The sequence below is a fragment of the Triticum aestivum genome, chromosome 1D, assembly GCF_018294505.1.
Source record: "Triticum aestivum cultivar Chinese Spring chromosome 1D, IWGSC CS RefSeq v2.1, whole genome shotgun sequence".
In the NCBI taxonomy this organism is placed as follows: Eukaryota; Viridiplantae; Streptophyta; class Magnoliopsida; order Poales; family Poaceae; genus Triticum; species Triticum aestivum.
The window spans coordinates 23,792,966-23,805,434 of NC_057796.1; the positions used below are offsets into that span (position 1 = coordinate 23,792,966).

At 44.6% G+C, this 12,469-nt stretch overlaps 1 protein-coding gene across 3 annotated transcripts in view; it reads left to right on the forward strand.

Annotated features, from left to right (window-relative positions):
- Positions 1 to 2,635: 2,635 nt before the first annotated feature.
- LOC123180038 (myosin-12) overlaps positions 2,636 to 12,469 on the forward strand; it is a 14,525-nt gene continuing 4,691 nt past the window's right edge. The window contains exons 1-8 of one of the 3 annotated variants that reach the window (XM_044591997.1): positions 3,205 to 3,228; positions 3,350 to 3,542; positions 3,631 to 3,880; positions 4,863 to 5,088; positions 5,186 to 5,336; positions 5,422 to 5,598; positions 10,686 to 11,093; positions 11,197 to 11,373. In XM_044591997.1, coding sequence (XP_044447932.1) covers positions 3,384 to 3,542; positions 3,631 to 3,880; positions 4,863 to 5,088; positions 5,186 to 5,336; positions 5,422 to 5,598; positions 10,686 to 11,093; positions 11,197 to 11,373 — 1,548 coding nt within the window. In that variant the 5' untranslated portion in view covers positions 3,205 to 3,228; positions 3,350 to 3,383. Of the gene's footprint in view, positions 3,543 to 3,630; positions 3,881 to 4,862; positions 5,089 to 5,185; positions 5,337 to 5,421; positions 5,599 to 10,685; positions 11,094 to 11,196; positions 11,374 to 12,469 lie in introns of all 3 variants that reach the window. The other 2 variants (XM_044591998.1, XM_044591996.1) reach the window with 2 other exon arrangements.

Genomic DNA, 12,469 nt, shown 5'->3' on the forward strand with positions numbered 1-12,469 from the left:
CGAGCCGGCCTCTCCGTCGGCCTCCACGCCGGCCTCTACGCCGGCCTCTGCACGGGCCATTGAGCCGGCCTCCGAGCCAGTCACCAAGCCGGCTTCTTCGGGTGCTTCGACACCGCGCTTGGCACCGGCCTCCGAGCCGGCCTCCCCGGTTCTTTCTTCACCGGGTTCAGCCCCGGTCTTGCCGGGATCGCCTGCCCCTTCCCCGGCTTCTACGTCGGGAGGGACGCCGGCCTCTTCACAACCGGGCTTGGCGCCAGCCCCGGTGGTTGCAGTGGTGCCACCACCCGTTGGCCCGGTTACTCGGTCGCGCCTGGGTGTCCATCGGCCGAGCACTCGCTACCCTCCGGATGAGTACAGCTGTGTCGCTTCGACATCTTCTTCATCACCATCACCCCTGCCGACCTCCGCCCATTCCGCGCTTCGCGACCCTACGTGGTTCGCCGCGATGAAGGAGGAATTTGATGCATTGCAACGCAATCACACTTGGCAGCTTGTTCCCCGTCCTCCTCGGGCCAACATCATTACCGGGAAGTGGGTGTTCAAGCACAAGTTTCATCCGGATGGCACTCTTGACCGACACAAGGCTCGTTGGGTTGTTCGGGGTTTTCGTCAACGACAAGGTGTTGACTTCACCGACACTTTCGCCCCCGTTGTCAAACCCGGCATGATTCGGACTGTTCTTCAGTTGGCGGTTTCTCGCTCCTGGCCTGTGCACCAGATGGATGTTTCCAATGCCTTTCTTCATGGTCATCCTGAGGAACAGGTGTTCTGTCAGCAGCCGACTGGGTTTGTCGATGAGTCTTCTCCGGATGATGTGTGCTTGCTCTCTCGATCCTTGTACGGGCTCAAGCAAGCTCCTCGCGCGTGGTACCAGCGCATCGCAGCGTTTCTCACTCAGCTTGGTTTTCGCTCCACTCGCTCCGATGCTTCATTGTTTGTCTACCACCAGGGTGATGCTACAGCTTTCCTGCTGCTCTATGTCGACGACATCATCTTGACAGCATGCTCGACTGCCCTTCTTCGACAGCTCACTGATCGTCTTCGTGCTGAGTTTGCCATTAAGGACTTAGGTCCTCTGCACTATTTCCTCGGGATCGAGGTTATTGGTCGAGCAGATGGCTTCTTTCTTCATCAGCGGAAGTATGCTCATGAGCTTCTGGACCGTGTTGGGATGCTTAACTGCAAACCGGCTGCCACACCTGTCGATACGAAGGCCAAGCTTTCTGCCACAGATGGTTCTCCTGCTTCAGATGCTCCGTTCTACAGGTCGATTGTTGGCGCTCTTCAGTACCTCACTCTTACTCGTCCGGAGCTCCAGTACGCTGTGCAGCAGGTGTGCCTCCATATGCATGCTCCTCGTGATGCTCACTGGACCGCGGTCGAGCGCATTCTGCGCTATATCCGTGGCACCTTGGATCTTGGTTTGTCACTTCAGGCATCATCCTCTCTGGATCTGACAGCTTATTCTGACGCCGATTGGGCCAGCTGCCCTGACACGCGCCGCTCGACCTCGGGTTATTGCGTCTACCTTGGACCATCACTCATCTCCTGGTCGTCCAAGCGGCAGCCCGTTGTCTCCCGCTCCAGTGCTGAAGTGGAGTACCGCGCCGTTGCCAACGTCATCGCCGAGTGTTCCTGGCTTCGTCAGCTTCTGCATGAGCTCTTGTCTCCGGTTGACAAGGCCACGATTGTCTACTGTGACAATGTTTCTGCGGTCTACCTCTCCGCCAACCCGGTTCATCATCGACGCACCAAGCACATTGAGATTGATATCCATTTTGTTCGGGAACAGGTAGCTCTTGGTCATGTACGCGTGCTACATGTCCCTACGTCGCAACAATTTACTGACATCATGACAAAGGGCTTGTCTACCGCGTCTTTCGAGGAGTTCCGATCCAGTCTTTGCATCGACCATGGTGCTGCTTCGACTGGGGCGGGGGGTTGAGATGTAGATACATATGTGTATTTCTTGTACAACAAGCCCTCCTTCTTTCATGTATAGTTGAGGACGTGGTTACCCTTTGTACTTATATATATATATATATATATATATATATATGTGTGTGTGTGTGTGTGTGCGCGCGCGCGCGCATATTACACCCGATCAATATATCGTGAGTTGCATAACCTTCTACAAAAACTACTCCCTCCGTTCCATAATTAGCTTACAAAAACGTCTTACATTATGGGACGGAGTAGTACCTTGCACGTTAAAATTTGAGTCTTTATGGGCGTCGGACAGTTTCAGAAGAAACTGTAAAATAGTGCATGCGTAAAAAAATTTAGGCACGCGTAAAAAAGCGCTGTCAGAAGCTGCAAATTTGACGCCAGATTATGTGCGCTACACAATTTACACTGTGTTTTTTTGAGTATGCATTTTTTGGCATCTGATAAACTAACGTTGGATCGGACGCGCTAAAAGTGCTAGAGTGACGCGCTAAAACAATTTAGCGCGCGAAACTTTTGTGCGTTAAGATCAGTGAGTCAACTCCAGGGGAGTAGTCAAACCCGTCCCTAGCATTCAATTATTGACGAGTGATTAGTCTCTATACTATACTATACGAGCACAGGTACCAGTACCATATCCTTCTTCTTCTTCCTCCTGGATCCAAGGCACGGGCAGTCGATCTATGCAGCCACTACTATACTATACGGCGGACAGCTGCGTTCGAGACGAAGGGCCACGATGGACCAGTGCTCTGTTTTTACAGTGCCAGCCACTTTGCCGCTGTCCTGCTCACTGTCCTTCTCCTTTCACCACTGTCTTTCTCTTTTGATCATGTGTGTGTGGACAGCCATATAAGCGCCTGCATGCGTGGTAGAGGGCATCAATCAAATTATCCGCAATATTGTAAACCCTAGTTTCTTAGCTACCGTAGAAATCCCCAATTAGTAGACGAGTCTCCGCCATCGGATCAACAAATTAATGTGCTTGGATCAGATCACAAACAAGCTATATTTAGATTCATGCTAAAATTGACTTCGTCTGAGGGGTTTGCATGGTGTTTTGAAGATTACCGCTTGGAGTGTCGACCATACTATGGAAGTATTGAATCTTACTCTCTCTTAATGCAAAGTTGTGCGATTTGTGTCTATCAGTGTTTAACCAATTTTTTCTAAACAGTTATTGGGATTATCTCAATTTTTTGGCGACAACAGTTAGTAGGCTGTATATTTTACTCCAATTTTTTGGAGTTCTGATTTCCATTGAAAGTGAAAGTGATACATGTAGGGGTCATCAAATTTATTTGTGTTCTGTTGTGGACTACTATCTTTCTTGAGGAAGTGGTCACTGCAAGTTAAATGCGCCAGGCTTACTGAAGGCACATATGTTTGCTACTAAGTGCAGGTATTTCCGTATTTGTGTATTCAGAAATTAAAAGATGGATGGTGAGTGTAGCAGGGGTGATAACCAGGAGAGCATATTAAACCATCAAACTTCAGAACCACGCTATATGACATACGAATATTTGGAAAGCATCACAAATGTCTTCTCCGAGGAGCACATAATTGGCCGTGGTTCTTATGGTGTTGTATACAAGGTAGGTCTAAAAGTTGCCTTTTTCCATCTTTTATATATAATAACTTGGGAACTCTTGACCAAATTAACAAACGAGTGGTTTTAAACAGGGAGTAGAAGATGGGAAAACAATCGCTGTGAAGAAGTTTAAGCCCTTGTTCGACGAGAAGAAATTTATGAAAGAGGTTAATTATCTTAAAATGCTTAACCACAAGAACATAGTGCCTTATATAGGCTACTGCAATGAAAACCCAAAAATAAAACAAATGTTCAATGGGGAATTGGTTTTAGTGGAGGAGCCACATATGTTGCTTTGCATGGAGTATCTCCCTAACAGAAGCCTGAGAGATTATATTGCTGGTATGACACCTCTGTTATGTTACACTTCTTTTTTGCAGTTTGTTTCAGCCTTATTTGAGAGAGGAAACCCCTTATCTACCAAAGTTTTTTGTTCTCTGCTGAATCTGTTAGGCTTGGCTTTATGCCACTTCCATGAGACGGGTGACTCAAATGCTTAAGTTCGAGTATGCATGCATTTATTAGTCTTAAATAACAAGACTGCTATTGCCTCTTAAGGTATTAAGTGCCCTGTTCTCTGGAAAAAAAATTAAGTCCCCTCCCCATGTCTCCGGCTTTGTGAGACTGTCCGCCGCATTTCGTTGTTATTGAAACCACACTGTCCTCATTGATGAACAAGTAACAAATTCCTGGACCTACGAAGCGGAGGACAAAATATGATGATTGATAATATCACTTCGATTAGATGATAGTTATTTTTTTTGTTTCTTCCATCTGAAATTAGTGCACCTAGATTACAGCTCAGGGAAACAAGTCGTAGTTTAGCAATGTATGGTGCTCACTTAGTATCACTTATTGCTTATTAGATTCAACAAGGAGTAATACAGTTGGAGAGCATGATTTTTTGACTCGGGGTCCAATGGACTTCCTCTTGGAAGCAATTGGCGTGTTCTGTGGCAACATTGGGCGACTTGCCATTGTACCAAATTCAACAATCTGTTCTCGATTTGGAACTCTCTTGGTGGCCAGCTAACCCATTCAGGTTCAACCCCTGATGGCCACATTTAGAGTTGTTGCATACAGTTGGGTATGAGCTGCTTATTTGACTCTTAATTTAGTTCCAGGCCGGCTGAAGACTGTCTTTAAAAAAAATAGTTTAGCCTAGGGCAGCCCATTGTTGTGGTGTTGTAGTTTTATAGATGTACTTTGGAAAGCTTGCCTTTGTCCCCCGTATATTTTGTACCTAATGCCGTTTAATATCTCATTAATATGGCTAAGAAAACCGTGTGTTCAAATAAAACTGACATACATCTTTTGGTTACAGATAAATCTTCCAGACTTGATTGGCGGAAGTGGTACACAATAATTGAGGGTATTTCCCAGGGATTAAATTACCTTCTTGGGCAAGATCCACCGGTAACTCACCTGGACCTAAAACCAGAAAACATATTGCTAGATGATAATATGGAACCAAAAGTTGCGGACTTTGGTTTGTCAAGACTGCTGTACGAAAACAATACTATCGAGACTGTGAACTTCGCTGGAACACTGTGAGTAATTGAATATAGGCCATTGTTTATTGCTGACCTGCAAGATTGTATTAATTATAGTTCTGCCAAAATTATAAAAACATTTTGTGCGCTGCAGAGGTTACATGCCACCAGAACGCATACACGAAAACAAAATTTCAACCAGGTTTGACATATTCAGTTTTGGTGTAATAATTCTGGAGATAATAATAGGAGACAGAAATTACCCAGCTGTTAATGAGACGCCTTTCGATGACTTCATCGAAATGGTAAGAGACCATCTTTGAGCTTTATGAAAATGCTGTTCCTCTTACACGGACCATTTACTTTTGCATACCTGTAACATTTCAACAGCAACTTCAAAAATGGGGAGAAAAAAAGATGAATAAACAGGACAATACTTCTTTCAAAATTGACTGCCAGCAGATAAGAAGATGCATTCGTATAGGTCTACTATGTGTGCAACCAGACAGGAAAAAGAGGCCTGAAATCAAGGATATTATCCAGATGCTTCGTGATTATCTTGATGAGGTAAGTTCGTGAACATTGCCTTAGTGTGCACATCTTTTTTCTGCTCATCGGACCACACCATAAGCATTGTGTTAATAATTTCAAGCACTAGTTATTAGATGCTGAATTGTGTTAGTGAACTGTTGGGTACATAAAGATCTTACATGGATCATGCTTCTTGCTGGTATATCTACTGCTGTTCCTTGAATGTTAGATAAAAACGAGATAAACGAGACACGAGAGCACACGGATTTTTACGTGGAAATCCTTGCGAGAGAAAACCATGGACGCACGAAGGCGGAATCACTATGATGGAGGAGTATTACAAGCACGAGACGACAGGCCGTCTTTAGATGCGACTACATGGGGTATGTATGAGGGCAATACATAAGAGTCATTGGAAGACAAGTAAACTAGTTGTACTCGTACGCGTCGGTACCAACGCAAAGGCCCACACCGTATGTACTACGACTAGTTCAATACGGTAGAATTTTGGATCACAATTTTACAATCTCCACCTTGAGCCAAATTCCCTCCAGTAGTCGAAGAAAGTGAATAACTCCATCCAAATCAGCATAAACACCTTGTGCGTCAAAGTCCATAGGACTAGTGTGAAATACCAACTAAGCCTGAGCAAAGCTCAAACTTATTGATAGGAACTGGCTATGTTATCATGTCAGCAGGATTATCATGAGTACTTATCTTGCATACCTTCAATTTGCCTTCAGCAACAACATCTCGAATATAAAGAAATCTGACATCAATGTGCTTTGTCCTCTCATGATACATTGGATTCTTTGTAAGATATATGGCACTTTGACTGTCAGAAAATATGGTAGGGCAAGATGAATCTCCACAAAGCTCTGTGTACAAACCTCTCAACCAGATTGCTTCTTTGCATGCCTCAGAAATAGCCATATACTCGACATTAGTAATGGAACATGCCACAATAGACTGCAAAGTTGCTCTCCAACTCAAAGCACAACCACCAATGGTGAAAATACAACCTGTGAGTGATCTTCTCTTATCCAAATCACCAGCAAAATCAAAATCAACAAAACCAACAAGTCCATCTCCAGTTTTCCCAAACTGTAAATAAGCGTTAGAAGTACCACGCATGTATCTGAAAATCCACTAAACTGCTTTCCAATCCTTTTTTTCAGGATTAGCCATGTATCTACTGACAACACTCAATGCATATGATAAATCAGGACGAGAACAAACCATGGCATACATAAGTGAACCAACTGCACTCGAATAGAGAACTCTAGACATGTACTCAATATCTGCATCTGACTTAGGACATAAAACTCATGATAATTTGAAGTGTGCAGCTAACGGAGTACTTACTGGCTTGGCATTATGCATATTAAAACGACGAAGAACTTTATCAATATATCCCTTCTAACTTAGATATATTTTTCTAGATGGTCTATCTCTGGATATTTCCATGCCAAGTATTTTCTTTGCTACACCCAAATCCTTCATCTCAAATTCATTACTTAATTGCTTCTTTAGTTCATCAATATCTGACATACTCTTTGCAGCAATTACCATATCATCAACATAAAGAAGCAAATAAATAGTTGAACCATTGACAGTTTTCAAATAAACACAACTATCATAATTAGACCTTTTGAAACCTTGAGAGAGCATAAAGGTGTCAAATCTCTTATACCACTCTCTAGGGGATTGCTTCAATCCATACAAAGATTTCTTACAGACAAGCTTTTCTTTTCCAGGATTAACAAAACCTTCAGGTTGTTCCATATAAATACCCTCTTCTAATTCTCCATGTAAGAATGCAGTTTTAACATCCAATTGCTCAAGCTCAAAATCATTCATGGCAACAATACTAAGTAAAGTGCGAATAGAGCTATGCTTCACAACAGGAGAAGACTTCGTTAGAGTCAATACCTGGAATCTGGCTATAACGTTTAGCAACTAACCTTGCTTTGTATCTCGTCTTATCATTAGGAGAAACACCTTATTTCCTCTTGAAAACCCACTTGCAACGAATAGGTTTCTTCTCTCTAGGTAATTTTACTAAATCCCTAGTGCCATTCTTATCAAGTGATCCCATCTCATCATGCATAGCAGTCATCCACGTATTACTATCACCAGAAATAATAGCCTCGGAATATGAAGAAGGCTCAGCATTCCCTTCATTTTCTTCTGCAACAGATAAAGCAAAAGAAACAATATTGCACTCTTCAATTAACCTGTCAGGTTTATTAGTACCCCGCCTAACTCTGTCACGTTCAAGATTTCAACTGGGTGGAACAATAGGCTGATTTGGAGTGACATGTTCCTCATCAACGACGGGTTCATCATGTGCATCAACATTTTCATTACCAGATGTATCACCTAAGTCAATAACATGCTCCACCTGAACAGTAGGCTCCTGAACAATAGGCTGTTGTTCACTCTCAACGGGAACATTAGTAGATGAAACATCATGTAACATAGCAGATTCATTAAACATAACATTTCTGCTAATAACAACCTTCTAGGTTTCAGGATTCCACAATTTAAAACCTTTAACACCAGACTTATAACTAAGAAAGATGCACTTAACAACCCTAGGCTCCAACTTTTCATTATCAACATGAGTATAAGCAGTGCAACCAAAAACTCTCAACTGTGAATAATCAGCAGGTGAACCAGACCATATCTCAATTGGAGTTTTCTTATTAAGAGTAATAGATGGTGAACGGTTAATGAGATAACAAGCAGTGGAAGCGGCCTCAGCCCAAAAACGCCTATGCAAACCTGCATTGGACAACATGCAACGGGCTCTGAAAATAATGGTCCTGTTCATACGCTCAGCAACACCATTTTGTTGAGGAGTATAAGGAACGGTGTAGTGTCTGAAATGCCTTCTGACTTGCAATAATTCTTAAATTGCTTAGAACAGAATTCCATACCATTATCAGTGCGAAGTATTTTTACCTTCCTTTCAGTTTGCCTCTCAATCATAATCTTCCACTCCTTAAATGCTGAGAATGCTTCATATTTATGCTTCAAGAAATAAGGCCAAACTTTTCTTGAATAATCATCTATAATAGTCAGCATGTAACTAGCACCACCTAGTGACTTTCTGCGAGATGGTCCCCATAAATCAGAATGAACATAATTAAGAATACCTTCAGTTGTATGAACCGAAGTATTGAACTTCACCCTCTTGTGCTTGCCGAAGATACAATGCTCACAAAATTTCAATTTACCAGGTTCATATCCATCAAGAAGACCTCTCTTATTTAACTCTGCTAAACCAAGTTCACTCATATGTCCAAGACGCATATGCCAAAGGTTAGCAGCATCACAATCAGAATTCCTTGAAATAGCTAGGTTAGCAGCATCACAATCAGAATTCTTTGAAATAGCTGAAGTAGCGTTACCTGAAACCGTAGAACCTCGAAGGTAATAAAGACCATTGGTCGAACTTAAGTCACCTTTCATCACAACGAGGGAGCCTTTGGTGACCTTCAAAACACTATCTCCACCTGAATACTTATAACCCTTTGCATCAAGGGCACTAACAGAGATAAGATTTCTCTTCATCTTCGGAATATACCGAACATCTGTCAAAGTTCTGATTGTGCCATCAAACATCTTGATTCGAACGTAACCTATGCCTTCAATCTTGCATGGTGAATTATCAAAACCCAAAACGGAATCAGCAGCAATAGTGGAATCAAAAGTAGTAAACCAATCTCTATGTGGACGCATATGAAAAATGCATGCAGTGTCAAGTACCCACTCATCATTGGTCTCAACACATCCAGCAATAACGACAAGAGCATCATTGGAACTATCATCACGAGCAACGTAAGCAGAATTTATAACTTGTTTGTTACCTTTCCTCTTTTCTTTATTCTGCAACTTGAAACACTCTGAGATGTCATGCCCGTCTCTCTTGCAATACCTGCAATACTTCTTGTCTCTGGATTGCAACCGGCCCCTGTAGCCGTTTTTACTTTCGCCTCTGTTTTCACTATTGGAGTTCTTCTCCTTTGTCCTACCACGAATAGATAATCCCTCGGCTTGGGATGAACTCGAACCATCATGAGGCACCATTAATTTCATCTTCTCCTTAGAGTTCAAAGCTTCATAAACTTCATTAAGTGTGAGAGTATCACAACTGTATAATATGACGTCTCTAAAATTGGTATAAGAACTTGGTAATGAACAAAGTAACATTAAAGCAGTATCTTCCTCTTCATACGTAACCTCCATTGCAGCTAGATCAGATATGATCTCTTTAGATTCTTTAGTCATGCAAATCCCTTCCAGCTTTAACCATAGAGCGGCGGCAGTTTTCTCGCTCAAAACTTCCTGCAAAATATTATTATGCAAATGGAGTTGAATTTGTGACAAAGCCTTACGATCTATTTTTTTCTCCGCATCAGTCTAGTCCTGAGTCAGATTCTTCCCAAAACTGTCCAATGCTTCATCATAGTCGGCCTGTGCCAACAACGCCCGCATCTTGACTTGCCATAGGGTAAACCTTGTGTCACGATCCAGCAGCAGAACATCATACTTCATGGATGCCATCAGTCGATTAAATCTATGTACACAAGTAGTACAAGCCGCTAAAAAAATTCTTGACAGAATTTAATATGCGGAGCAAATAGAACAGAGTAAATAGCACCTGGTAGTATTAGGCAGTGGACCTAGCGGCAGAGGAACGCAGACCAAAAAACTGAACTAGCAGTACTAGCCTCACGTAGAGTAGTACGTATGTACTACCGACAGCGGCAGCGGCAGCTTAGCAGATCGCTTTATGCAGCCGGCTTGGAACTTGATCCTGTACGTAGACGGAAGACGTGGCAGCGAGGAACTCTTGCCGATCTTGCGCGACGCCGGGTTGCAGTGGAAATTTCTGTCAAATCTTGTCGGTCACGGCGACTGGCGATATTGTTGAAATATAATTGCCTAGTTTCCTTCATTAGACCGCTCTTTTGGTTGTATTGGTTAAACCATGTAATTCAACATAGTATTAGAGTCCGAGGTCTCGGGTTTAAATCAAATTGGATGTTGAAATATAATTGCCTAGTCTCTTTCATTATATATAGATGCCCATGCTTGAACCTCTTTTTTCGCAGGATATATCCGTACCAAAGGAGTTGATTGTGGTCGAACCACGAGAGCTCCGGTTTTGCTTGGAGCCTAACAAGCGCATTCGTTGCCTCGTGAATATAACTAACTGCACACATCAGCATGTCAGGTTTCACTGTAGGGTGAAGAAGGCGGCAAGCAACCACTACTCCTTCGAACCAGAGAAAGGCACCCTCTGTCCTTTTAGCATATTAACTGTATCATTTGTAATTGAAGAGCTCGGGGAGTTACCATTGGACTTCAAGTGCCATGATCAACTACTCGTGACGAGCACCGAGATGCCTGACGACAAGCCCTTTCCAACCAGTATGAGATACAAAGTTGACTTGACAGTTGTTTATGAGCGACCAGTTCGTCCAGTCGAACCGCCTTTGGTACCACGTGCGGGTTTTCCGGTATGTACCTAAAACCCAAATTCAAATGAAAAACCCATTAGTTAGTGGTGTTGTTTCGTTCTAAATCATCTCTAATCATGTGTTAAATCTGTGCTTTAATTAGGAAAACCAATACATGGATATATTGATTAACTGCATACGTCAGAATCTGGGATTCTTCAATGGTAGGCCTATTGCAGCTTGTGTTGTCTACAGGTGCCTATTACAATGGAAATCATTCGAAGCGGAAAGAACTGATCATTTCGATCGTATTATGACCTGTATGCATAGTGCAGTATATGTAAGTAGCACATAAATTTTGATACTGCCTTTTATACATGTTATCTAAATATTCCTTCAGAGTATTACTGTCTAAGTTCGTACCCAATCAAAAGAACTTTTGATCTTTAAGCGAGTAAAACATTGGTAGGTTTCCAGCAACACTTTACCGAAAAAGGGTTTCCCCCCGCTTTGTATACAAAGCAACCAACCGAGCCATACAAGGATAGGTGCTGGGGCGGAAGCAGCACAGTCACGCCCAAAAGGAAACGACAGAGAAAGAGTAAAAGAAACAAATGCCGACAATGGCGGATCAACAAAAACGAAGAAGCCTCGCGAACGCTGCGCCCATCGGGATCTCCCACTAGGCTCCAAGACTCCGAAGCGCCGGCACCTATCAACACCTCCAAGAAGGATCGCGACGATGACGACGCTGCTGCCAAGGGTTTCCCCCGGTACACGACGAGGCGAGAGGAAGGGTAGCCCCCGACGCCCTCCCGGAAGGTCAGGTGGCACCCACAAGCGCCACCGCGCCGGTGTCGGCCAAGTCGACAGGGGGTTTCCCCCGATCCCAACCCGCACCTCGGGCGCTCCGGAGCCAGCCACCAAACCAACCACCACCCAGCACCAACACGGTCAAGAGGCCCCCACGCCGTCTCACCACGGCAACGCGGAGTGAGGGCAACACGGCGAGGAATCAGAGCCGGGACTAGGGCATCAGCACCGTTGGCACGCGGGAGGGCCCCACCTCCACCGTCCGCGACGGTAGCCGTCCGGACGCAATAGCAGGAGCACACAAGGCCCGTGGGCCCACAGGCCCGGCCGAGCCCACGTAAAGCTCCCGCCTTCGCGCTGCTGCCGGCACGCCGTCGGCGCCGCCGCCCCGTATCCGAGCCGCTCCTCCTCCTCACCGCGCCGCAGACAATGAGGCCACGCCGGGGAGCCGGCCCGCTAGGACCCAGATGGGGCCCGTCGGGGCCAGATCTGGGCCGGGGGCGCGACGACGGCCACCCAGCACCACCACACCGCCCCGCCGCCAAGGAGCGGCGCCGACACCATGCCTGCCGCCGGCCGCCACCGCAGGGCCGCAGGACCGCAGCAAGGCCGAGCAGCACCGC